At 55.4% G+C, this 25,053-nt stretch overlaps 2 protein-coding genes across 2 annotated transcripts; one reads left to right on the forward strand and one right to left on the reverse strand.

The window, feature by feature from the left end:
• Positions 1–395: 395 nt before the first annotated feature.
• Positions 396–10,931, reverse strand: TGME49_312875 (hypothetical protein). Its single transcript, XM_002364458.2, has 3 exons — positions 4,707–10,931; positions 3,744–3,838; positions 396–2,586 (listed from the first exon to the last, which is right to left on the reverse strand). Exons 1-3 carry the CDS (start codon positions 9,900–9,902, stop codon positions 684–686), a joined length of 7,194 nt encoding a protein of 2,397 aa, XP_002364499.2. The 5' UTR covers positions 9,903–10,931; the 3' UTR covers positions 396–683.
• A 390-nt stretch (positions 10,932–11,321) lies between these two features.
• TGME49_312905 (hypothetical protein) lies at positions 11,322–24,984 on the forward strand. The gene is made up of 13 exons (XM_018782736.1): positions 11,322–13,211; positions 13,596–14,033; positions 14,454–14,619; positions 14,917–15,044; positions 15,344–15,489; positions 15,987–16,114; positions 16,629–16,697; positions 17,357–19,476; positions 19,927–21,733; positions 22,347–22,470; positions 23,077–23,204; positions 23,700–23,773; positions 24,190–24,984. Exons 1-13 carry the CDS (start codon positions 11,857–11,859, stop codon positions 24,827–24,829), a joined length of 7,323 nt encoding a protein of 2,440 aa, XP_018635457.1. The 5' UTR covers positions 11,322–11,856; the 3' UTR covers positions 24,830–24,984.
• The last annotated feature ends 69 nt before the right edge of the window (positions 24,985–25,053 follow it).

Raw genomic sequence — 25,053 nt, forward strand, 5'->3', positions numbered from 1 at the left:
GAGGAAAGCGAGACTGCGGAGTACCCGGGTGTCTGCGGAGCGCCTTCAGACAGAAGGCGGTTCTAGGAAGCATAAAAGATGCTGCAAACGCTAATTTGTAAAGCGTTGATCTAATTAGCGCGTGGAGAGACAGGCAGGCATCCTGAAAGGTAGAGAAGCTGGATACCGTAACTGTTGCTTTTTCTAACTCGAGAGTCTGTCCACCGGTTTCCCCCACAAGTGCGAAGACAAACTTCTCGCGTGTTCTTGGGGAGTGTCTGCCCCGAGCAGGCTGAACCACCGGTTGAGATCTACAGTCCTATGTCTACCAATTCCTCTAGTTTCACTTTGAGTTTTGTGATCAGAGAGGGAATGCATTAGAGAGAGTGGAGTCGACGCGGCCACCAGGCTGTCTACTTCTGTGTTCGAAGCTGCCCAAGCAAAGGTCCGCGAACGGCTCTTGCTTCATCGACGCTCGCAGTCAGCCGCGAATACGCATCTCCCGTGGCAGTGAAAAAACAGGAGCTCAGGGCCTCGCGCCCCGATTTTGGATCTTAAAAAAACTTTCCACCGGCAACAGTCCTGCCGAAACAGAGTAGACAACAACGAACGCGGGAGACAGCGCGAGAATGGCGAAGCTTGACACACATTCGCCTTCTCCAGACGAGGCGCGTGTGAGATGGTCAGATGCGTTTTGAATGTTCTCACACTGCATGCAGCATCGCGGAAAGCGGGGGACCTGAAGGAAAGCCGCGAGGAGACGTTGGAGGCGAGAGGGAAAGGGAAGAATCCGAGGAGAGAGAAGTACTCGGAATCGGCACAGGCGGCGAGCTCGCGCGATTCATTCCACGCCTTGTGTCCCTTGAGAAAAACCGCCGCGAAGAGAACGACTGTCGTTTCCTGCTGCCTGGCGGGTGGACGTGAGGCGCTTTTGAAGCCTTCGTTTCGGCTCTCACAGCCACATCGGAACCTAAAGAACTCGAAGAGAAAGGCACAGTCTCCTCGCCCCGTCCTGCTGGCTGCCCCCACCATTCCCCGCCAGGCGAGGCAGGCCTCGAAAGTAGAGACGGAGACGCAGCGCGCGACGGCAATCCGGAAAACGAGAAAGACGATGCCGACAGAGACGACGATGAAGAAGATGCAGCAGAAGCTGATACAGATGACGATGAAGACAATGACGACGAAGAAAATGAAGAGAAAACTCCCTTTCCGGATCTGGGATAAACTCTTTCACCAGACGAGGAGAACGACGACTGACGCGTATACCTGGCGGAAGCCTCTGTATGTCCTGCGGGGGTTTTGTCTGTCGGCTTGCGGTTTCCTCGGTCGCCGCCTCGTCCCGAATCACCGAAGGACTCGACGTCGGATGACTCCTCCTTTGTGTGTCGCTTCTGCGCTGCTGAGCCGTCAGTATCATGTTTATCGTCACCTCTGGTTCTAGGTCTTTTCTCCCCCCTCCTCCCTTTCCGTCTGCGATTCCTCGCCTCGAGCGTCTCCGTTGCCCCACACCTCTCTGCGCGTTGGTCCTCCCCTCCGCGCAACTGCGGCGTCCGCGGAACTTCCTCATTGATATTCGACGCCTTGTTTTCCTCCCAGGCTCCAAGGCGCCTGGTCGCCTGCCGCGCCTTCTCCCGCCTTGGCGTGATGGCAGTAGCGCATGCAGTCGGAATCCCCGAAGACACCTCCGGCTTGCATTGAAATCGGCCTCTCTCGCGCTCGGTCGCCTCCAGCGGTTGCGCCCCCACAGCGTTTTCCTCCGTCACGCGTTCCTCGTCAGAACAGCGTGACGGCGCAAGGCGGGACCTGTCGGTCTGCATGCAGAGAAGCGGGTCTTCAGGGATCGCCGCGAGGCAGGGCAAGGCACTCAAGAGGGGGTACGAGGCGAGTTGGAAAATGGAGAGCGAGGCTGTGAGGCGCTCCGTGGGGTTCACAAAGAGGTTGAGAGTGGGGAAAAAATGGTCGATGAAGCGCTGGGTCCGGAGACAATCGGCAGGTCCGCCGTAGTGCTTCAGGAACTCTGTCGCGTACGCTGGGCTGTCGAACTCGAGCTGCGCACCGCCGCTGGGGAGGAACTGGAGGCGTCGGCTCTTGAAGTGGAGAAGTCTCTGCAGGCGCTCGTTGAGAACGCCGGCGGCCTGCCGCTGTCCTCCCTCCCAGAGCGAGAAGGGCAGCCAGGACAGAAACACCCCCAGACAGGGGGGAGCGAGAGTCACGCCTGTCCCTCGAGCATCCTCTACTGGGAGACCCCCCGGAGTGACCAGCGCTGCGTCGTCCGAGGCAAGAGCTGCAGGCGCCATGATCACGTCCTCGAAGCCGCCGCGCCGCAGGCCTCGCCACGCGCGGCGCGCGACCGCGGTCGCATGCGGCAGGGCCTCAGAGGGCCACAAGGCCCGCGCCGGGACGCGAAAAGGAGACGCTGGGGCGCGACTGCGCTTGTCGGTTCGGTCAGCGCCAGCGCGCGGAAAGGCCTCCAGCGACGCGGAGAGAGACGAAAGCGCGAGGACGCACGCCAGGCAAATGTCGCACAGCCACTTAGGCGGCTGGTTAAGAGATCCGACGGCCTCCGTCGAGCCATAATAAGAGAGAAAGGCGTCGCGATGAGCCTCCCTGATAGGGCGACGCGAGAGCGAGACAGGAAGACAGAGACTGAGATCACGCCGACGTGGAAAAAAACAAGGAGGGAGAGGGAACTCAGAGAGAAAGAGAGGAGAGGAAGAGAGAGAGAGGGAGATACCGAGAGACAGAGAAAGAGACGAACCCTGGAGAGAACAAGATGAGTCAAAGCGAGGGAAACAGAAACAGGGAGACACAGCGATAAAGACTCAAAGAACGAGACAACGAGAGAGGAACAAGACAGAAGAAAAGAGAAGTGAGAACGCCACAAAAGAGACGCGCGACGGCCACAGAAGAGCAGACAGCAGAAATGAAACTCCACGAGAGCACTGCTTTCCTGCGTCCTTTCGAGATGGTGTTAAGTCTCTCCTGATATCGATGCTTCTATCTCTCTCTCTACATGTGCCTGCAACCTGCGTTCATGCGTCTCGAACTCAAATGCTGCGCGAGAATTTGGATTCAACGCGATTTGTCAGAGAATTTGATCGCTTTTGCGTGCCTCCTCCTTTCACCCCATGGGTCGACCCGCACGCAACTCCAGCTTAAATACCCTATCATACGAATACTCAGTTTATCTTCCCAAAGGTCTAAAAACCTTCACATCATGCGTCTTGGGCTGTCCATATATATATATATATATATATATATCTGGGTGTAGATCAACGCCTGAATTGCGCTTTTGGCGCCGACCTTGACCGCGCCTGTGTAGTTGTGCAGTATCTGGCTGCTCACCGCTTGATCGCGTGTTCATTTAGTGTCTCCGTTTCGGCATCTGAATCGTTTAAAAAACCTTTTCCAGCTTTGTCACATATGCGTGGGCCGCCACCAAAGATGCGTGGAGCTGTTCCTATTCCCTTTCACCTGCCTCCTGATACGTCACCTGTACCTCTCGCTCTGCCCGTCGTCTCCGCTCCTCCAGATCCATAAATCCAAACGTCAAGACGCATGGACGAACAAATTGAGGGACACATGTAGAGGGGCGTCGGTGGTAGACAGACAGAGAATTCGATATGCAGGGAAAAACACACAGATCGATCTGCAGAGACAAGTAGCCACGTGGATCGATAGCCAGGTCAACGCATGCCACCGTCGTCGCATTCCTCCAACTTACGGAGGGTGGTGGAAAGAGCTCGACACACCCTTCTGCTTACGTGAAAAAGCCGACGAAGCATGCGAGGCCTGAGCCGCTCCGCAGCACGTACTGGATCCCGTTGAGTCGCAGCGTTGCCAGCTGTTTTCTTAGAATCTGCATGAAGTGGAACGAAGCGAAAAAACAGAGAAGAGCGACGCATCTGAACGCCGGTGGGCGCCTTCGCGCGTGCAGCCGAAGGAGACACGGAAGCACCTACATTCTTTCTGCACGAGCTTCAGATCCCAGATCGGCCGTGGTCTGATTCCGCCGGACAGAGCGAAACGCGCGAGTCCCGTGGTGTATGGACGCCGAGTTGGACATGCGAGAACAACGAAACCTGGTGATGCCCTCCTGCCACCATGATCGTCAATCCTGCCCGTTCTCTCGCTCCTCTGCTCAAAAAAAAGGCCTGCCTTCGTCGAATCGAGCCTCCCAGACAGACGTAAAGTTCTCACAGAAGCCGTGTCTGAAATGATGCTCCTTCACCGCCCCTCTTTCTCTTCCTTCTTGGGTTCCTCCCTCCTCCTCGCCCCACTCTCTCTCTCCATTTCTCTCCGTCTCTGCGTCTTCCACTCTCCGTTTCTCCATCCCTCTCCCTTCCGCTCTGTATGTCGTTCTCTCCCCCATCCTATCTGTTTCGCTGCTGCCGCCTTCCCTTTCACTCTCTTTCTGCAAAGCATGTATCGGCTCTCCGCGTCTGCAGACCTCGGTCTGAAAACTTCTCTTCTTGGCGCGTTCGCTCCCCTTTGTGTCGCTGCCCCTTGTCCCCTTCCAACACCGTCCAAGTGGCGACTCCGGGCCAGTTCCTCATATCCTTTTTCCTGGATTTCCACTGGCCTCTTCTGCCATCCTGCACAGCCTCACCTTCATATCTACAAGGCACGAAGCGCTGCTACTCTCCTCTCCGACACGGACCCACATGCTCCCTCTTTCCTCCCCTCCTCTCTCGACAAAGCGCCGCTTCTCCTTTCCTGCCTCTTACCTCTGTCTGTACAGCCTCCGGCGTTACGCCCTGTGTTGTGCCGCGTTTCTCCGCATACAAGCCGACCCCCAGAGTCCCTGGAGACACGTTCGTTTCCGCAAACACAGACAAGAGATGCTCATGCGCCGTCGGCCACCAGGCCACGTACGCCACATGCCCACGACTGTCCCCAGGAACCGCTGCGTTTGCGGAGGACAGGCTCTCCGTAAAAGTCGATTTGCGCGTTCGAAGAACTGGGTACATGACCTCCGATCGCGGCGAGGAACAAGCCGAAGAGTGGAGAGAATGGCAAATGTCGCTTCCACTCCGTTCCGCAAACCCAGACACCCCCTCGGTGTTCTCTTGCTCGTCCTTCTCGTCCTCCTTTTCTTGCTCGTCCTTCTCGTCCTGCGCCTTGTTCTCTGTTTCCTCATCGTTTTCGCTCTGCCTTTCTGCCGCGACCCATTTTCCGAGGGGTGAGAGAAGATCGATGCCGGACGAAGAAGAACTCGAAGGTGAGGGAGAGAAGGACCTCTTCCGAGCACCTGATCCCTCCCTCTGTATGCTTCGCCCTTCATAACGAGCCATCTCCGTCGAGGGGTGTGCGTCGACGCCTGTGAAAGAACTCTCGGTGCTCTCGGGGCGCATCGTTTCAGTTTGTCCACTTCGTTCCTCCTGGACCCACCAATCGAATAACTCCCGTTTGTCTTTTCTTGATTCTCTAATGCTCGCTGCCGTCTCTCCCGCACTGAGCTTCTTCCTCCGTGCTCGGCGCCGCTTTGAGCGCGGCGAGTCCCCAAAACGTCCAATACATTCTGAGAGGCCTAAAACCTTTAACAGTTCTTCGAGGTCTCTCTGGCTGTTTCTCGCACCTGCCAAAGTCCTTAAACATGCGTCCTCGTTTCCCTGATCTCGCCTCTCGACCTCTCGTCGGCCCTCAGACACGTCAAAATCCTCTGCCACTGGCGAGGCAAAGGCTGCACAGTTTTCACATCTTTGACCTCTCGTCTTATCTCCTGTCTTCCTCACACAATACACGAGACCGCCCGAAGGATTGATCTGCGACCAGCCCTCTCGGCGCTCGTGGATGCTCATCCGCCTCTCCACTGCGCTTGCCAGAGAAGGATATTCAACTTCCTCTCTGCGAGCACCTTCCGCAGCTCCCTCATCTCCCATGTCTCCTTGGTCTCTGTTCTCCTTGGTCCCTGCGAAAGCCTCCTTTCCTGTCTCCGCTGTCTCTTCGACGCAACCCCAAAACGAGGCGGAGACAGACACTCGCGTTCTCCGCAAAAGACGACACGACGTTCCTCTTTCTCGCTCTGCGTCGAAAGAGTCTCCTCGGTCTGAGCCACGCGATCTGGACCTCGAGGCGGTCAAGTCGAACCGCGGTGAGGCATCGGCCCTTTGTGAGGACACACCCCACAGCAGAGGATGTTCGAAGAGCTCCAGACAGTCGGCAAAGGCGTACGAGGCGAGCTGAGCATCGCTCTCGTCTCCCGGCTTGCTGGGCGAAGATCGGGCCTCAACGCCCGACACAGACGGCGACAGAGGCCAAGCGGCAGAGGCCGACAGGGGCAGAGCCTTTCGAGGGTCAACGGTGTTTCTGGTGAGTTCTGCAGTGCAGAGTGCCTCGTTCGAGAGCGAAGAAACGAAACTGGAGGGACCCTGTGAAAACGCGCTTGCAGTCAAGTCTTCGGAGCCTGTCTCGCTCTTCCTTCCCCTCTCGTCTCTCTCTCCGTGTTCGTTTCTCTCTCCTCGCCCGGAGTGTCCGACTGCCAGCCTGAGGAAAGCCGAGCAGGCGTCCTCCCCTGAAGAGCCGCAGGGGGTCTCTGCGTCACGTCGAAGGCGCTGCGCGACGACCTGCCGCTGTTTGGATTTTAGGCTGCTTCTCGAAGTTTGGGCACTCAAAGCGACTCTCGGCTCCTCGTTGTGGGCGCCAGAGAAAACTGCAGACGGTGCGTTGGCTCGCCAGACTCCTCCACATGTGTGTGTGTGCCCGGTCGCTTCGTTTACAGTCTGGAGGAAAACAGTGTCCGCGGGCTTGTCCCTGCTTCTTCCCGGGTCTTCGCCATCACCGACGTCCTCCGCTTCGGTGTGCTTGTGGATGTCGAAGCGAGCAAATGGGTCGAACAGTTGCCTGCCTTTTTCTTTCGAGCAGCGTTCCTGCCCCGCCTCGCTCCTTCCTTGGCTGCTCCTGTGTGCTGGCTTCTCTCGCATTTCTTTCTCCTCGGGCAACTCTTGGTCTCGCGGACAACCTGTCGAGACAGACGGGGGTGACTGTCGCATCTGTTCTCTGCCTCTTTTCTCCACCCTCCACATCTCTTTCTTGTCTTCTTTCTCCTCAGTCCATGACTGTCTTGTGTCTCCTTTCTTCTCTCCCTTCTTTGCTCGTTCACTCTTTTCAAGGCATCGCCCTGGCCCTCCAAACCGCCTCAGGACCCCACGTGGCACTGTCTCCTCTTCTCGGGGAGACAGCCTCTGAGTGCGACGCATCCGTCTCGCAACGCCTCCTCTGACTTCCCGAGAAGATCCACGCAAGGACGAAAAAAATGTTTCAGCGTCCTGGCGCGCCCTCCTGAGGGGTCTGCGAGGTTCGCGGTTTCCCTCACCATCTGCGCCTCCGCCGTCTCTCCCGGGGACATCTGGCAGGGCTGGCGACAGCAGAGGCAGAGGCCCCCGGCAAGACGGCTCGTCGATGGAACGGCGTCCTTGAATAGAGTCTGCCTCTCCCTCGTAACCTATGGGGACAATGTGACATCGAACACAATCAGAGGGAGGACCTTCATTCGCTTCGCTCCCCTCTCGAGGTCTCCCTCCAGGGGCTATGCGACTCTGGCCGGGCTTCGCATGCACACTTCCTCTCTCGGGTGCAAATATCGAGACAGACTCTAAGCAACGAAGTGGATGCGAGGAGTCCGCCGTCTGTTCGGCGCTTTGATGTCGCCTGCCCCGAGGCAGAGATGCAATCGGAGCACAGGGACAGCCGCGAGCGCAGCTCAAACCTGCTGAGTCCTTTTCTCGTTCGCAACTTTCCTCTCGATGTTCGAACGAGCGCGGAAGACGCAGAGAGGAGACAACACCGGATTTGTCACCTTCTGTTCCTGTCGCGGATTCTCGCGCTAGCTTGGAGACGGACGGCGCAGGGACATCAAGGCGTAGCCGTTCTCCGACGCGTTTCCTTCTCTGTTCAAGCGTCGGAAGGCCTAGCGTAGGGAGACTGAAAGGTGGATTGTCTTCTCTCGCGCCTCTGTTAGCTTCGGAGGCCCCATCAAAGACAGCCGGGTGTCTCGGGTCTCCTTCCCGTTCGTCATGGCGGGAGGTGTGCGACCGAGAGACGCAGGCGCAGCTGCTTTCCTCGTCCGTGACTAGAGACGAGAAGCCTCGTCGCGAGTCTTCTCCTGGGCGTTCGCGAGCCCTGCGTGACTGAATCGAAACATAATTGTTGTGAAGTTCGGCTTGCGCCAATTTGCTTTTCTCTCCATGAACAGAACTCCGAAGAGAGTCAAAACGAGACGGCTGGCACGTGACTCGGTTCGCGTCTCCCTCCCCTTCCTTCTCATCTCTAGAGTCAACCCGGAGCTCGCGCTTCTGCCGAAACGGACTCGAAGCGGGGCGTTTGCTGGGGACTCCCCTGGCTTTTCTAGAAGGGCAGTGAGGATCCGCGAAAACCGCGCCTGAGGCTCCTGAGAGAGGAGCACTCGTTTCCCGGTCGAGGGCCGCAGAGCTGCGGACAGCGGGGAAGGAAGGCGAACCGGACCCTTTCGTCCCCGCCGGAGACAAAGGCAGAAGCAGAGACGAGGATAGCGAAGAAGCGGCCGCGAGAGCCAAAGCAAACGAAGATGAAGAAAGCGCTGACCGTGACCGAGCCGCCTCAGGCGAGTCGAGGTGTCTAGACAGCTGTAGAGGCGGGGGAGGCAGCAGGTGGGGGGGCGGCGGTCGCGGCTCTCCAGAGGGCGTGCCCAACACACTGGAGGCTTCTGCTGCGGGAGGCGGAGACCGAAGAGACTTCGCAGATGAAGGAGGATTCAATGGGGAAACAGGAGGACAAGAGGAGACAGACGAAACGTGGCTGCCCGGAGAAGCCCGAGCTGAAGGAGAAAGGGAGTGATGCAGCGAAGAAGGAGGCGTCCTACAGTGCATGCAGTGAATCAAAGGACTCGCCCAAGTTCTCGTTGACTCCGCCTCGTGAAGCAAAGTTTCTGGATGCACATGGTACTGAAGTGTGTCCCCCGATTGAGAAGACCCTTGGTGACGAAGAAAGGGGAAGTCCGACAACGCGAGTTCGTTGGGCAATGGAGGGTGAGACAAATATGAGAGCACTGGGAAGCTCTGCGTCCCGCAGGAAGGAGAAGCTGTTTGGTCGGAATAAAGCAGAGGCGATGCAGGAGATGTCGGGGGCAGTGAGCCTCGGAAGTCGCCGTCAACCTGGACACTTGTGCTCCCTTGTTTGTGTAACGTACTGCGTTCAAAGGCGGATCGCGGCGACGCCTGCATCCACCAGGCTTGGCCATCGAGGTCCAGGTTGCACTCATGGAGGATTGTTTGAACGCTCAAGGCTCGAAAGCTGTCTCGGCTCTGTTCTGCGGTCCCGCGACTCTGCACTACCGCGGTCTGAAGAGTTCGAAATTCCGTCTGTCGCCCCGTGCGACCGCCTCCCCCCCACTCGGGTGTCTGTACACCCGGCGTGCACACCCCGAGGACCCCCAGGCCAGGCTGCGTCGGCGCCGTTTTGCGGTCGGAGCTGGACCGTCGGCCTCCACATCGGCGAGCAGAGTGGCGGGAAGCAGCCGAAACATCTTCCGGGAGGGATGGGCGTTGTGGTGGGGAACCCGACGCCGGGCCTGCGCAGCTTGTCTCCTGCCAACCTGGGCGCAGCGGAAGGGCACACCCTGGAAGTCGGGATGGGGGAAGAACGGAGCAAGCGGAAGGAGGCAGAAACCGTTGAGGTGGCGGAGGGCAAGCTGACGCGTCTGGAACCTGGAAAGGAGGCCCCGAGGTCCGGAAGGCGGGATCTGCTTGTTTTTCACCGGCGTTGCCAAATCGGCTGCTTCGCTTCCAAGCTGTGGCACAGTGGTGGGTGCATGGGGAAGCGGATCGGAGTCTAGGAGGACGACCATTCTCCCGCGAAGCGCTCGGTCCTTCCGTGCATGCGCCCTTCCGTGCAGGCCACTGGCGGGCCTGGAAGTCGGGACGGGCACGAGTCCACAATGGTGGCATGGCGGTGCGACTCCCAGTGGCAAACCCAGCAAGAATCGGTCGCCAGGCGCAAATCGCCCGGCAGGCGCCCCCGGTCCGTAGGCGTTCGACCGCAAGGTTGCCGTCGCCGGTAAGACAGAGGATGAGAAGCTGAAACAAATGGTGTGTGCTCGCCGCCTTCGAATGCTTGCTTTCAGTCGGCAGTCGGCCATAACTGTCCGCGAAAAAAATCGGCAATGAAGCGGCTTTTGCATCCGTCGCAGTCACCAAGTGCCCAGGGTCCTGTGCTGCTTGGGCCGGCAAACCAGTACGGAGAAGAGCCAGAGGCTCTCTCGGGGACGCTAGAGAAATACCTGAAGCAAATGAGTGAGCGAGCTACAAGTCGGCCGGCAAACGGCAGCCGCCTTCAAGTTTCACGTGACATAAAATTACCGACGGACACTGCGGCCTCGGCCTCGCTGGCCAGACACGTGCCGCGGGAAATCACAGACAAACCAATTCGGCCGAGTCACTTCGGAGCGGAACCGGTGACGCGGACATGTGAGAGTGGCGGGAAAAAGTTCTTTTCCTCAAAGAAAGAGCGGAAATCTAGCTGCTCCGCTCGCCGTGAAAAAGTCGCCCAGTGTGGCGGCCTCTGCTGCGGTGTACATACGGCGGATGGTCAAATGTAGGTTACCTGCTGTTCGTCAAATTTCGCATTTGCGCAGAACTGTCACTGCGCGGACTTTCAACAGTCATCGGATCCGTGTCTCGCGCTGCGAAAGGGATTCACCGGGTGTTCTGTGAGATCCTAAGCCGCTTCTGGTCAGGAACAACTCGTGGAAAACGAAGGACGCCGCGCAGCTGTCCATTCTGCACCTAAGAGGCGCCGCTGCTGCATCTTGGATCGATGTTGCATCGGAAATGCATGTCAGTTAAGAAAACCGAACATGTATACCTGGCTAGTGTGCTTGCGCGTTGGCGAGCAAGACAGAAAGATCACAAGTCAGGAGAGTGCATCGTCGAAATACCGCCATTCAAGAGGAGAAGTCCGAGGGAAAAAAATCTTTGAGAAGGTCCAAACTGCAACGGTTCAGCTGCGCAGCTGGAATTCGTCAGCCAGTCCAGATGTTCCTTGCAGAGAATCTGTGCGAAAAAAAGGTCGGGAACGACCTCATGGCATAAATGGAATCCAACACATATTGCATCGGCCGGAGCAGTTTGCGGCTTCACGACAAGAGTAATAAATTTTCGTACAGCGTTTCTCATGTCATTTATACCGCCTCCTCGCGGAAAATCAGAGTCGTTTCTTCGTCTTCCTGCTGAAAAAGCGCGAACATTGTGTCGCCGGCCAGCAGTCGATGCTGCCTGCTGCATGTGCATGCAGAAGCAAACCAGCTGCCATACAGTCCTTGTTCCTTGACTTCTTTCACTCGAATTTCCACTCTGAAAAATGCGTAGGGAATTTTCAGGTCGCTTTCCGGCCGTTCACGTCGCCTGGCTACTCATTTCGTGACGGCGTTCGCGAGGAATCGCCGTGGACAACGCTCGCCGCATCGACCAGCCCCGCGGGTTTGCGAATTTTTGAAATCCTGTTGCCGTCCAGACTCAGAGTCCCAGGAAAAGCAGTCGCAGACACTCTCATCTAACGCCTGTTTCTTCACGCAGCTGAGCTGAGCACCTACGCGCATGCTAAGGATATCCTTAGATCTGCTTCTGTCATTTCTTACTTACGCAGGACATCCTCAGTTCAAATACGCTTGCTCCTTCATTACGCTGCTGGAGGCACATCCACCCAGCTGGAAAGCCGTCCTTCGTCTGTATTCTCTTTGTGACTGCCTAACGCATCCGCCGCTTCACGTCTGTTGCTTTTCCTCATTCCGATGCCACCTCGTCCGCAGGTTTTCCTGCGTGTCGTCGGTCCATCGGTCGCGCCCCCCCCCCCCTTGTATCCTGCCTGCGTTGCCTAGAACGCGAAGGCGAGCACAAATGAACAATGGAAGATGCAAACGTCTTGCGCGCGCCCTGTGGGGACGGATGCTGGCGCCTCCGGTGTCGAGAGCTGCAACATGCAGACCTTTACCACGGAGCAGAAGTTTGGTGGAAAGTTCCTCGCGGGCAGAGAGGGCGGAGGCGAACGGAAGACACCAGCGAGAGCATGACTTCTGGAAAGCTTGCTGGGGATTCTCGGCTCGGATTATCGACGGAGAACGGCGCACTGACGAGGGGAGATACAGCGGGCGATGGGGATGCCCCAGATGCATCGGCGAAGACGAAAAGCGAGGACAGGAGTGGACCAGAGCTGAGGAGAGACGGGGACGATGACGAAGATGAACAGGTGATCTTCATGCCGCGTGTCTTCCAAGCTGTCTGTGGAGCTTTTGTGCGTCACGGCGGCGGTGGAGGCAACCCTGCGAGTCAAGAGACCACGAGAGAAGGAGGGAGGGACCGGGAGGGAGGGAATAGAGACCAGACAGAAAAGAGGGATTGCACGCAGCTGCTTCCGTCTCCTTATTCTGTTTTTCAACCTGAGCGTGTCGAAGCGAAGGCGGAGGCAGGCAGAAAAACCGGCGTCCTTGGAACTGTGGGAGATGGAAACGGGGAAAGCGAGACACGCAGAACGGGGGGAGAACAGCGCGCTCACCAAGACGGGGACAAGCAAGAGGGGTTGCAGAGAATCTCATCTGAGGGCGACCTACATCCACTGGCGTTTGAGGTTCCATGTAGTAGCTCTCGCAGGAGTGACGAGGGTGACAGCGAGAAACTACGCGATGGTCAATCACGTCGTCCAAGTTCGTCGCGAGCTCTCGCACCTTCCGAGCCTTCGTCGGGACCTTCTGCTGTCTCCACGTCTGTCGTCTCTCCTTCCTCTGCCCCGTCTTTGTCTGATGTTTGTTCGAATCCCTGTTGTGCTTCTTTCCTAACTCCGTTGTCTAATTTGTCTCCATCTTCTGCTTCTGGCTACCTCTCTTGTTCTTCCCCCTGCGGAACCTCGTCACCGCCTCAGTCTGCTTCTTCGCCGTGCTGCCCGGATGCGGGTCGTGATGTTTCTTGTCTGTCTGCGAACAAGCAGAAAGAATCAAACGAAGAATCTGCGTTGCCTTCGCCGCGCATACCGTCCTCGTCTTCCGATTCCGCACTGCAGCAGGGTTCCTCGTGTGTACCATCGTGCTTTGCTGCTCAAGCAGCTCCGACTTCATCTGAAAAGATGCAGAAGAAGGACGCTTCTGGAACGACGCGAGCGAGCATCTGGCCGTCTCCTCCAGGGCCCTCAACTCGGATGTACATACTCCCCATGGCTCGTGGCGAGTGGGTCCGCGTAGACTCGACCATTTGGTTCAGAGTTCTCAGGTAAGACATCTTCTTCATCTCGAGGCGTCGGTATTTGCACCGCTTTTGCGCGTACATTTTTTCTTGCTCGATGAAGGTGGGTCTGTCTACGCGTTCAAGCGTTTCTTCTCTGCCAAGGATCATCTGGGCAAGACTTGATCACCGGTGGCGGAAGTTGTTTACGCTTCTTCTGCTTCCCTGGATGCTGTGGCCCTCTCCTCTCAGCAAGCGTGTTTCCCGGTTCGTCTGTCTTTCTTCGTGCCCGCCCCTCTCTTTCTATGCACACTTTCTGGGTGTTTACCTTCGCTCTCTCTTCTCTCAGTCATAGGTCTCTGTCCCTCCCCGTATCTGTGTAAACTCCCAACCTTCTGTTCGTCTTTTCTATCTCCCGGTCGCTTCTCTCAGAGGCACTGCCGAAGTCCGGGGTCACTTGTTTCCGCCGAGCCGGGACTACCAGCTTGTCTCGTGCCCCGTCTGGAGCCCAACAGTTCGGATTCTCGCCGTGGGGGCACCTGGAACGGCATCCGCCCGGCTTCGCAGGGCCTGTGCGAAGACGCCTGGCGGCCCAACGAACGAATGCCAAGACGCTGAAGTGACGGCGGGCGCCTCGCGGAACGCTCTGGAGGCAGAAGTCTCCAGACTGCGAGCAACGCCGAGGGCCGTGACGACGCAAGCAGCTTCCGACGCTGTCTCGGCCACTCACGCCGGAGCTGAGGAAGGTCAAAGCGTCTTCGGGAATGCGCGAGATCGTTGTGCGTGCTCTCAACTCGAAAAGCAGTTCGTGGAGTTCACTGGCGGAGATGCAGAGGCGGTGTCAAGCCTCTTCACGGCCTCAGTAGACAGGTAGGCGTCGAGCCTCATTCTGTCAAAGAGGAGCCTGAATAAAACTCGAATATCGAAGGATGCCAGTCGACCTTCTCTCCGTTTCTTTCCTCTCTCCAACAAAGAGCTGTGTGTAGATCCCTGATATTTTTCGTCCCAGCAAAGCTCAAATGTGTGCCTTTGGCGCGTTCCGTGTCTGTCTGTGTTCTCCGCTGTTCCCTTCAACGTTCGGCTCTCTGTGCGGCCTGTCGCCGTCCACAAGATACGGGTGCACATCTCTCAGCCGAAGCGGCTACGGCTGCTATTTCTATAGGCTAAGATTTTTTCGAAGGGTCCGGTGGCCCTCTGGCTAGTCGTGATCCTACACGAACGCCTACTTTGAGCGCCGTACTTCCTTGTACTTCCCTTCTTCCCTGTTCTTTACCTCGGTTTGTCTCACAGCCTACCTCGCCGGTTCCTTAGCGGACCTCGGGGAGGAGGTGCCACCGCAAGTGCCAAGACGGTCGGGCCGGCGCTGCGGCGGCTTCTGCAAGTCGACGAGAAACTGCGAGTGGAGGTGGTTCCTTCGGTGGAAGTTGGCGAAGCTTTGAAAAGAATCTCCAAAAAAGTGAGATCCAAGCAAGTTGTAGACAAGAAGCTTCGTTCGATTTCTTGTGGCAAAAAACGTACCTGACGAGCGGCATAAGCATAGTCTGTTTGTCTACAGTTATATTACCGTATACTTTATTCTCCAGTGATATTAGCGCATGCCTTACAACTACAATGGTATTCACAGCTGTGTTTCTGTTTCTGACTTGGCATTAGCATCTATTAAACTCTTTCAGTGGTATTCACCTTATCTTCTTCCTGTATAGTCAGTGGTATTGGCGGTAGTGGTTGTGTATCTATTTTCTCTCTGCATCAGAGATACCCGGTCGTCCTTTGCTTTGCGCAAATGGACACACCCTGTGGATCTGTCCCCATTCACTCCGCCGTCGAGCCGCCTGCGCCCGTGTGTCTCTACCGGCCCCTGGAGATTCTTCCGCCTTCGTGGTAGGTCCGAGGGAAAAGAGATTTCAGAGCGGCCAGTCGGCGCTCTAACTCGGTTTTAGTCTCACGTTCTGTGGCGGTTTCCTTTCTCCAAAATAGTTGTGTCATTCTCTTTGTCTCATTATCTATCGTGACCGGTCTCTTATGGAGTTGTGTTTCTCCATCTACACCCTCCTCTGTGTGCGTGTGTCTATTCTTCGCTGCGTGTGTCTCTTCTCTGTAGATCCACATCATGATCAGATTCCCCTCATCGCACTTGCCAGTGTTTTTTTCGTTTCTGTGTCTTGCTTTCCGCTTTGCAGGCGCTACGTGGCCTTCGAGCTGTTGCGGATTTTTGCAAGTGAGGAGTCGCCGTCCCTCCTCCCAATTTTCTCTGCCTCTCGGCCAGGAATAAAATGGATTTGTTCCCCCTGTCTCAGCGAGAGATCGTCTGCATGCATCCCAGAAGGTGCGCGCCACCGCGAAAAGAACGAAAAGAAATGCCCAGTGGCACACCTGTCTTTACAGAGGTGTTCTTCTCTTTCCAAGTTCCCTTTTGTGTATGCGTATGAAGATAGTTAGATAGAAATAGCTAGATACAGAACTGAAGGAGAGAGAGAGAGAGATAGGAGATCGAACAAAAGATAAGTACATATTTATTTATGTGGATCTGGATAGGTCATCATGTACGTAGATAAAGAGTGCGATATGAGTGAATGTGCGGGTAGATTGATATGTGTCAATAGGACTCGAAATGGAGACAGGTAGTAGATGTAGCTGTCTGGAGAGGACATAGCGCATGTAGGGAGAACAAAACAAGGGGAGTGAAAAGAAGTCAATAACAGGGTATGAGCCATCCTCACCCGAACTGCAGAGGATGGCCAGGACATTTCTATTTTGTGTTTTCGCGGTGCTTTGCTGTGCATGTTTCGTTTTTGAGTTCTTGTTCTCTGTCTTGTTCTCCAGAGACGTATCGGCAATGCGCAAATGGACAGAGACGCCTCCCTGTCGCGGTTTTGTGGGGCAGCAAGGGAGCAGGCAAATCAACCTTTTCGTACTTTCTTCTCAATTTTCTTCTCAATTTCTTTCCTCGGGTGAGAAGGACGCGAAGCACGATGCAGCTGTAGCCGCCATGTGCGGGTTGATACTCCCCTTTATTCCGTTCCTGTCCGCACTGAATTGCTGAATTGCTGTGGTGTGCGAGGCTCGTAGGAACATGACAGAGAGCACATGCATGCACAGGAAAACATTTTAAAAGTGCAAACACTTGTATATGCAGAGACTCATCTCAGTCAGCTACGCGGGTCAAGCCGTTTGTTAAGGGACCAAACGCAATCTGTACACTTGTGGAAATATTTACATATATATACACACGATTGAATATTTTTATTTGTGCAAGTGTAAATGAACATGGAGGCACCAGCGTTTATCCGGTCATCCGTTCCATGTTACGAGAATGAACGTCGGCTGCACATTTCTTGTGTGTCGGAGCCCCTCTCGCTGCTGTCTGAGTGGTGTGGATTCCTCGTTCCTGGCGCGACAGCGGGAGAAGCTGCATGCGGCGTTGTTTGCTTATCCCCGGGATCCTCCGTTTGATTTTTTTCGCAGGTCGCCTACCTGGAAGCTGATGTCGGACAACCGACTTTCACGCTCCCCGGATGCGTCTCGCTTCTAGAGGTACGTTTCTGTCTCTCTACAGAGGAAGCAGATGACAAGCCACTGCACCTCGAGGTCAACAAGGAAGCGGGTCTCTTGATTTGAAGAGAATTCCCCGGACAGAAAAGGAAAGACGAGAGACTTCCCGATGCATGGTCATACTTCTCTATAGCCCGAGCTCCTGCCTGCGTGTGCCTGGAAGATTCCTTCAAGTATGTCACGCGAAATGCCACCCTGTATATGGATGTATGTACATTTGATCGACGTGACTCACCCCGAGCAACCCCTGTAATTAGTGAGGTCCACCCAGTGTCATTCGCTTGCATCCCATCGTGCATCTAAGCACGTAGGTATGTGCATACATTCATTCATACATGCATACATGCGCATGCATGTATGCATGTGTTGATGTACGTTTGTGTCTGCCGTAGAGAAAATGTGACTGTTTTTCTCGACGCACCTGTTCTGAAGCATCACTAATAATAATGTAGGACATTGTAGGTGGAGGCATTTGGTTTCCCTCCGCGTTTTAGCCTGCAAGTGAATCCAATCTAAAACGCGAATTCGTTTTCAATTAAGAACGACGCCTTCCATCCTTTACAGCCAGAGGCGCTTTGCGTCTCCGTAGAGACACGCCTATTTTTCGTTTACTGTGAACTTTCGACTCGCTCGCCGTTCAGGTGTCTGAGCCGCTCCTGACGCCGCCGCACATGTTGGTGGACTCCCTGGATGTCAGCACTCTGCAAGGCGCGTCTCCAGTGGGAGAGGGTCGAAGAAACAAGCTGATGGCAAATCTTTTTTTCGGGGATATCTCGCCCAAATCTGCGCCGCACTTGTATTTGCGATGCATCAGTCGATGCATCTCGACCTACTGCGAACACATCCAGGGCGATCGTCGCTCTGCTCTTCACTCTGGATCGGCGCCAGTCTCCACGGCTTCTTCCGGTGCCTTTTCGTATCCCTCATCTGTCTCCGTCGCAGCCTCTCTTGTGTCCTCCGCTTCTGCCCAGCCGGCCAGATCTGCCGTCAGTTCTTTCTCTTCTTCTTGTCTCTGTCCTTCTTCTCCTGTAGTCTCCGAATCTTTCGTCTCGCCGTCTCCTCCTGCAGTCTCTTCTTCTTCTTCCGTCTCTTCTTCTTCTTCCGTCTCTTCTTCGCCCTCCGTCTCTTCTTTTGCTGCGAAATCTGGTTTGGGGTCCGTTGCCTCGGCGGCGACGTCAAACAGGCAGAACAGGGCGAAACATACGGCGGGGAAATTCGCGTGGGTGCCTCCGACTGTGCCGCTGGTCGTCAACACGCCAGGGTGGGTCGAGGGACTTGGTGAGAGCCTGCTTTCGTCAATCCAGGCGATGAGCAAAGCGAGCGCATGCATCCAATTTTTCGACAGTCCTAACAAAGAGGAAGACCTCGGGGAGCGTGTCTCGTGCGGAACAGACGACGTGCAATGCGCGGAAGGGAGAGCGCGACGCGAGACGGCAGACAGATTGGTGGAAGCACGCAAGAGCGAAGCGAGCAACGAGAGAGGAGCTAAATCAGAGGAAAACTCGAGAGAGGAAGCAACTGCGCGAGAGGCGTGCATGGCTGACTCTACCGTAACACCGGACGGATGCGACGGGAGAAGCCGAGGAGCAGCTGTAAACATAAAACAGCAGAGGGGCGGCGACAGACTTGAAGTCGGGGAGGGAGCAGAGGATTGCCTCCCACACGACGAAGAAAGAGAGGGGGAGCAGTGGAGGAAACGGGCAAGAGACAGCGAGAGAACACGAGGCGAGCGAAAAGGAGACGAGACCAACAGATACAAGAGAAAAAGGGACGACGATGTGGAATTCTCGGCAAACGGAGAACCAGAAGGTGAAGGAAGTGTCAGAAGGGGAAGTGGGCATCCGGCTTTCAAGCAAGGAGCTGCTTCGCTATCGGGGAATCGCATCGCGTCTCAGGCACGAGAGGACAGAGAAGAGCCCGGAGGAAGCGCACAAGCCAGTCAAGAGAATTCGACCTGCCCGTCAAAGGGAGAGAGACAAGCGGATGTGCTGGATGCCGCGCCGAATCCGAACAACGGTCTCTCTCGTTCTCCCTCGCCAAGATTCTCTTCTTCACGTTCGGCCACGCATGTATTCTCTTCTCGCCGAACGTCTCTTACTTCTTCCCCGTCTTCTTCAGCTTCTTCCGCAGCTTCTTCCTCTTCTGCTTCCTCGACGCTAGGGCGTCGATTGCCTCCTGCTAGAGATCCGTTGGATGCAAGTTCCCTGGCCTCCTTTCCAGCTCGTCTTCAGCGTCTCTGTTCTCGTTCGTTCCCCGCGTCCTTTTCGCACCGCATTCTCCTTCACCCGTGTCGAGCCCTGTCGCCGGCCTCGTCTTCCGCTGATCGACCTGGTCTGGCGCCTCGCGTTGTCGCTTGCCCTTACATGCACGCAGCGGCAGCCGAGGAGCGGGAGCGCGGAAGGGAACGACCCAGCCAGCAGGGCGACCGAGGTTCCGCGCTCGATAGCGAAGCGACGCGCAGCAGAGGGCCAGGGAAGACGAGTGCCTCTTCCAGCGTCCGCGTTTGCGAGTGCTGCGGGAAAGGCGCAGAACGAAAGGACTGTCGATCGGGAGACAGCAGCGTGTCAGACGCGCGGCCGGAGCGCATGCAGCAGAGCCGTGTGAAAGCCTCGACGAAAAACGGCGGAGACACCTGCGACTCGCGACGGGGGCGGAAAGCGAGCGCAAACCCGCAGGTCCTTTCAACACAGGGAAGACGCGTTCGCGTCAGCGTTCCAGAGATCCTGGAGTGTATTCAAAGTGTGGAACATCCAAACGCATCGTACGTCTTCCCACATAAAAGAGGTGAAGACGCAAAGGAACGGCTAAACTCACGTTTGCATGATGCGTTGTGGTCTCTACGTTCTGGAAGGGTGTCCGCTGCTACAAGTGATGATGAACACTGTGCTCAAGGAATGGATGTGACTGAAACTTCTTCAGGAACATGGAATCGGTGCAGTCGTGTTTTGACCGCAGCATGGCCTGTTCACTCTCGGATTCTCTTTTCTCCTGACTGTGGAGTATCCTTTTTTCCGGATTTTGTGTTGGGAACTTGTCTCTCGCCGCTTCTTCTCTCTGCACGCTTTCGACGTCTCTGATTTTTCCCTTGCTTTTTCCTACCGTCTGTCGCATGTTGCATTGCTCTCCTCCTCTCCTCTCGTCATGTGTGCCTCACCGGTCCTCAAGCTGCTGTTTCACCTTCCTCTTCACTTGTTTCCGTCACTGTATTCAGGCCTCTAGCGGCCCACCCGCTCTTCGCTGCGGACGCCTCCAATGCATGCGGTTGTGGAGTTCACATTTTCTCCGTCCCGTCCTTCAAGCAGCACCTTTCGTATTTGCACCAGTCTTCTCTTTCCTCGTCTTCGACGCAGCTTCCCTTGCCCTCGTCTCCGCGCCCTTCTCCGTTCTCTCGGGAGCGTGGACGGGGGTCTCCGTTCGTCTCTGGACTTCTTCCCTTGTCTTTCAACACTAGCTTCAACTTAGAAACAGGAAGGCGGTATCGACGCGTGTACGACGAGGTCGTGTCTGCTTCCTCGGAGGATGACGAAGCCGGCGCTGCGCCGCACGCATCTCCAGTCGGTACAGGAAACGGGACAAGGCCGACAAGGGGCGAACGCAGGAACGAGGAGAGAAGAGGGAGGAAGCATGTGAGGACTCCGAGAGCCGAGGAAGAGGAAACAGAGGTGGATTGCAGAGATGAGGATGAAGATATAGACACAGAAAGTGGACCGAAGACTGACGGCGAGGACGAAACAGTGAGGAGGGGACGCAACGAGGAAGAGAAGAAAAGAAAAGACTTGGAAGCGAAGACCAAGGCGACGATGCGTGCGGGTGAGAGACAGGAGGCCGCGAAGGAGGGCCAGGGCGAAAGCTACGCTCTCCCTGGAGAGCACGAGACTGCGGGAATGGATGCATCAAAGAGCGAGGCGCTGCGAATGAAGTGGAAAGAAGCAAGCGAAGAACGTCCAGTGGTAGGTTTAAAGGAAAGCGACTCTGGCCCAGAACAACGGACGGATGGAGCTCGAGAGGAGCTGCTGAGAGCGACAGGTGAAGGAAAAGAGAAACTCGAAAACCCCAGCATTCCCGATGCTCTTGAGTGGCGAAGACAGGCTGTTCCGGAAACGCGTGAACGTTGCTCTTCCTCGAGATCGCAGCAAGTGGAGTTCCGTGTTCCTCGCGTCCCTCTTGAACCAGTATCTGTCTGTCCCCGTGGGCGTTGCTTTTCGTCTGCTCCTCTGTCCGCATCCAGCTCGTCTTGTTCGCGTTTCACATCTCCGGGTCCTTCTCCTCCAGCGTCGCCTCTCGCCGTTTCCTGTTCTTGCCGTTCACCTGCGCATCTTTTTCCGCGCTGCGTCGATCCCTTCGAGCGTCCCCCCGCACCCTCCCCAGCCGAACTCCGTTGGCTTCGGCTGCTCAGCCACTTCCTCCCTTCTTCGCGTTCTCTTCTTTTTCGCAGCGGCTTGCCGCGCTTCTCGTGGGAGAGCCTTTGCTCGTTTTTCCTGACTTTTCAGGACACCAACACAGAGCTTGGGTGTCTTTCTTTAGAGAGAACGAGGTCCGAAGGTCACGGTGCCCTCTGCCCGACAGCCGAGGAAGAACAGGAAGAGGTGAGTGTGAGGAGAGGTGTCGGCGACGAAGTGGCAGAGAGCGAAGAAGCGAAAAACGTCGAACCCAACCTAGAAGGCGACAGCCGCAAAAATGGAGAACGAGAAGCCGCGGGATGTCTGTCGAAAGCGCAGATCTTGTGCGCTTCGAGCCTGTTGCCTCTGGAAAGTTCCTTTGACGCGTCTCTCTCTCGCGCGTCTGCTTCACCGCCGGCAAGATTTCCTCCCGGTCTTTCAGCTGGACGCTGCGCAGAAACACGGAAACGAAAAGCAGATGGTCTTGCGGTTCCTAGGCCCACGGCAAGAAAGTGGGTTTGGATTTCTCTGGAAAAGATTCAAATCGCCTTGAGAGAATGCGACGCGCTCCTCGTCGGCTGCGGCGATGCAACCGGAGGAGTTCGGGAACACCTCTGCTCAGCATCTGCAACAGAGAAGGTAAAGTTCTTTCTCCTCGCTTTGTAGTGATAGTTTTGTAGACACTTTGGTCAATCATTTATGGTTCGACGATACCTCTGTCAGGCTTCTGCGAAAGAGAGGGAAGTTGTTTCTCTTTTTTCCCATCGCTCTTCAGTCTTTTTTCTAGTCACGTCGGCCACGTTTTATGATTCCAGTGTGAGTCAAAAAGCGGATTTTCGGATGTTTGCACTCGAGAGAGAACTGGATATTCGGATCCAAGTCATAAGACAGTCAGTTGAGATGTATTTGTCTCATGTTTCTTTGTCTCAGTCGTTCTCTTGCTTTCCCTCCTTGACATCCAACGGTTATTGCTGTCTCTGTACGACTTCGAATCTAGCGGTTAGGGAGGCCCGGTGTGGGCGGGAGTATTTCCAGTGTAGAGACGCGTCCCCTTTAAATCGGTCTCCGGGCGAGATGTCTGCATGTTTTCTCTGAACGCTTTCAAAAGCAGGCTGCCGCCGTCCTGATGCATAGGTGCTATTCCTTCTACCTGTCTATCTGTTCTTGATTATCTCCTTTTCTGCACAAACCTGTGAAACTCGCTCTCGACTGTGGTCGGCAAGTCTGTCTCCCTCTCGTGCTCGGTATACAGATTCTGAGCTGCCTCCCAGCAATGACTGTCGCCCTCGCGATCAGTGGCGAGCGCGAGAAACACAACTTGAAGCGCTCCATCCCCCCCGTCGCGGCCTTGTGCACAGAGATGATGCCAAAGTCAAGTAGGCATTTCCTTCTTCACTCCTCTCTGCTTTTATTCGAAACACAGCGAAAGCAGGGGAAACGGGCACGGTAGGGCCTGCTGTGTACAGAGACAAAACGACAAAGGGCTCCCCTGAGAAGACAGGAACGGCGCACCAGGCGTGACTGGAGGGGTCGATGACAGCATACGTCGGGATCTTGTTTTCGTTTGGTGAAGACGCATGTACGCGATTTTAAATCCTGTGACACACAGAGCAAGGTGCTGTGGACGGAGAAGCCAGAGAGGGAGACGGATGGTAAAATGCGATCTTCCTGCTTGTTTATTTGTTCCCGCTTCCTTCGTTTGGGGGGGGGGGCAATCCTTTTGACAGAGGCTAATAGTGGATCTTCTTGCACCGGATGCTGGTATCCGAGTGAGTCTCTTTCTCGCCCACGCCAAAGAAGCAGAAGAAACGTGAAGAACCTGTCACTATCTTTGAGAGATTTTGAGACTATCTACGAGCATATCTTGCAAATGTCAGTGCAACTACAAAAGGAAACTCTGCTGTTCATTGCCATCATGCTAAGTGCGTTAGACCGTGACGAACTCGCGTCACCATGCGTGCCGGAACATTCTCTTCATTCAGGGTCGGAAGGGCCTTCTTCATTTCGAAAAGGACGAAAGCCATGCAGACTGAAGGTCGTGGAGGCGACAGAAAACTTCACGTGCGTCTGCTACGCAGTCGTCATGCGTGTCAACAGGCGTTCCGATAAGGTAGAGAAAACTGGAATCTCAAAGGGAAGGACTTGTCAGAAGGCATGCAGTGCGTCTCTGCAGCGGATCGACTCAACGTTGTCGCATTCAGACATTCTATTTCGTGCAGGTCTGTGCATCTTCCGAGCTAGCCAGTGTCTCTCGCCTTTCAAATTCGCATGAACAGAGACGAGTGCTTACGATGTAGCGAAGGATCAGGCAACCCGAGGACGGCCGTTGAACGCCTGCTCTCATCCGGAGCGACTGACATGAGCGACAAGAACGGCATAACATCATGTGAATACAGTCCTTCCTCTTGTGCGGGAGTTTAGGTTTCCTCTTGCGCTGGGAAGGGGCAATGATTCTAATGTGGAGGAGGAATAGGCCTTTGGTCTTTTTCACGTTACTCTGGGGTGTGGACGCGTCTGTTGGATACTGTGAGGCGCATGATACTGGCCGCATGCTGTGTTTCAGGGTCTAGCTTTTTGTGAGTGTGTTCTGTTTCCCTCCTCGCAGCTTCTGTGTCTCATTGGCGGTTCTGCCTCGCTTCTGGGCGACATTGTCAAGCGCGTCGATACTTTGATGCTAGGGTAGGTTCTGTCTGTTGACCATCTATAACGTGTACAACAGCCATTCCTTAAGGTGAACAGATAGATAGGCATTTTTTACAGAAACGGATAAGACCTGTGAGGCGGGAGGCTGTAGGGAGTAGCCCTCTACTTTGCTCATGTTACACCAGCAGAGCGCGCATGAGAATTTGTAACAAATTGTAACCTCGTGTGCTATTGAAAGCTACGCGTCTCATTGTGTGGTGTGTACCAAGGAGTCTAGTCTCAGTTCTAATAACTGTTGCACTGGAGAAGTGCCGGGTATTACCTACTGGTGACTCTTTAATCAGGGTATGAGTAGTGCACCGTTCCTTCTCAGCCACAGCGCATGCAAGTCATGTGCTCCAAGGGGGCGATTGAACGGGTGGATTTTCTCGTCTTTCACATTGTCTCTTCAGGGAAGGAATCCACTTTAATCCGTGCCCTCCGGAGGCATCGCATACAAGCAAGAACAGTGACTCCTTGAAGAAGCGACAAATACATTGTGGCAAGACGGGGCACATTCCTACGCCCTTCTACGCTTTCCCGTTCCGAACTGTGGATTTGCGATCGCTGTCCTTTAGTCAGTTCCCTAGTTTAGAGAACTGGGGTAGAACGGCTGGCATGAGCGAAGCAAATGAGCCAGACGAGTTGAGCATTTCCCGCCCAAAAATTGACATTCCTGCTTTCGACTTGATCTGCCAAAGTAGCCGCGGCTTATTCAGGGGAACTGAGCTGCTCGATCTAGGCAACTCTGGCAAGATGTCGGCTGCATTTTTCAGCAGAAATGGCACTCCTTTTCGATCTTATGGACAGTCAAGCCGTGCGCATGGTGATATGAATGATAGACGTGGAATGAAACATTCAGACAGGCACACGGGCGGAGATATGTCGACCTTAGTACGGGACGCGCGAACGGGTGATACGCCCCTTAGCGCTGCATTTGATACTGCAGGGTTCGAATGTCGAAACCAGGTGACCACACGAGTGATCAGCAGCAAAGCTGCTGTCAGGCGTCCAGGCCGTTCGGCAGGTGTGCGGCAGGGTTTGGCTAGATGATCTGCCGGTAAAAACAACAGGGGTGGACAGGTGCAGCGTTCGCGAAAGCGGACCATGCACCGTAACGAGGTTACGAATGGTGAATGTGTCGTTGTCAATTAATCTACGTATTACGTGTCATGAGTTGTCTGGACGCGCGCGAAAATCGATTTTAGCTCTGCGGGAGCATTCTCGCTGCCAGCCCGGCCGCGGTGGCTTCCGGTGTCCGCAGCCTTTCGCTTGAA

This window comes from Toxoplasma gondii, chromosome XI, assembly GCF_000006565.2.
Source record: "Toxoplasma gondii ME49 chromosome XI, whole genome shotgun sequence".
NCBI lineage: Eukaryota > Apicomplexa > Conoidasida > Eucoccidiorida > Sarcocystidae > Toxoplasma > Toxoplasma gondii.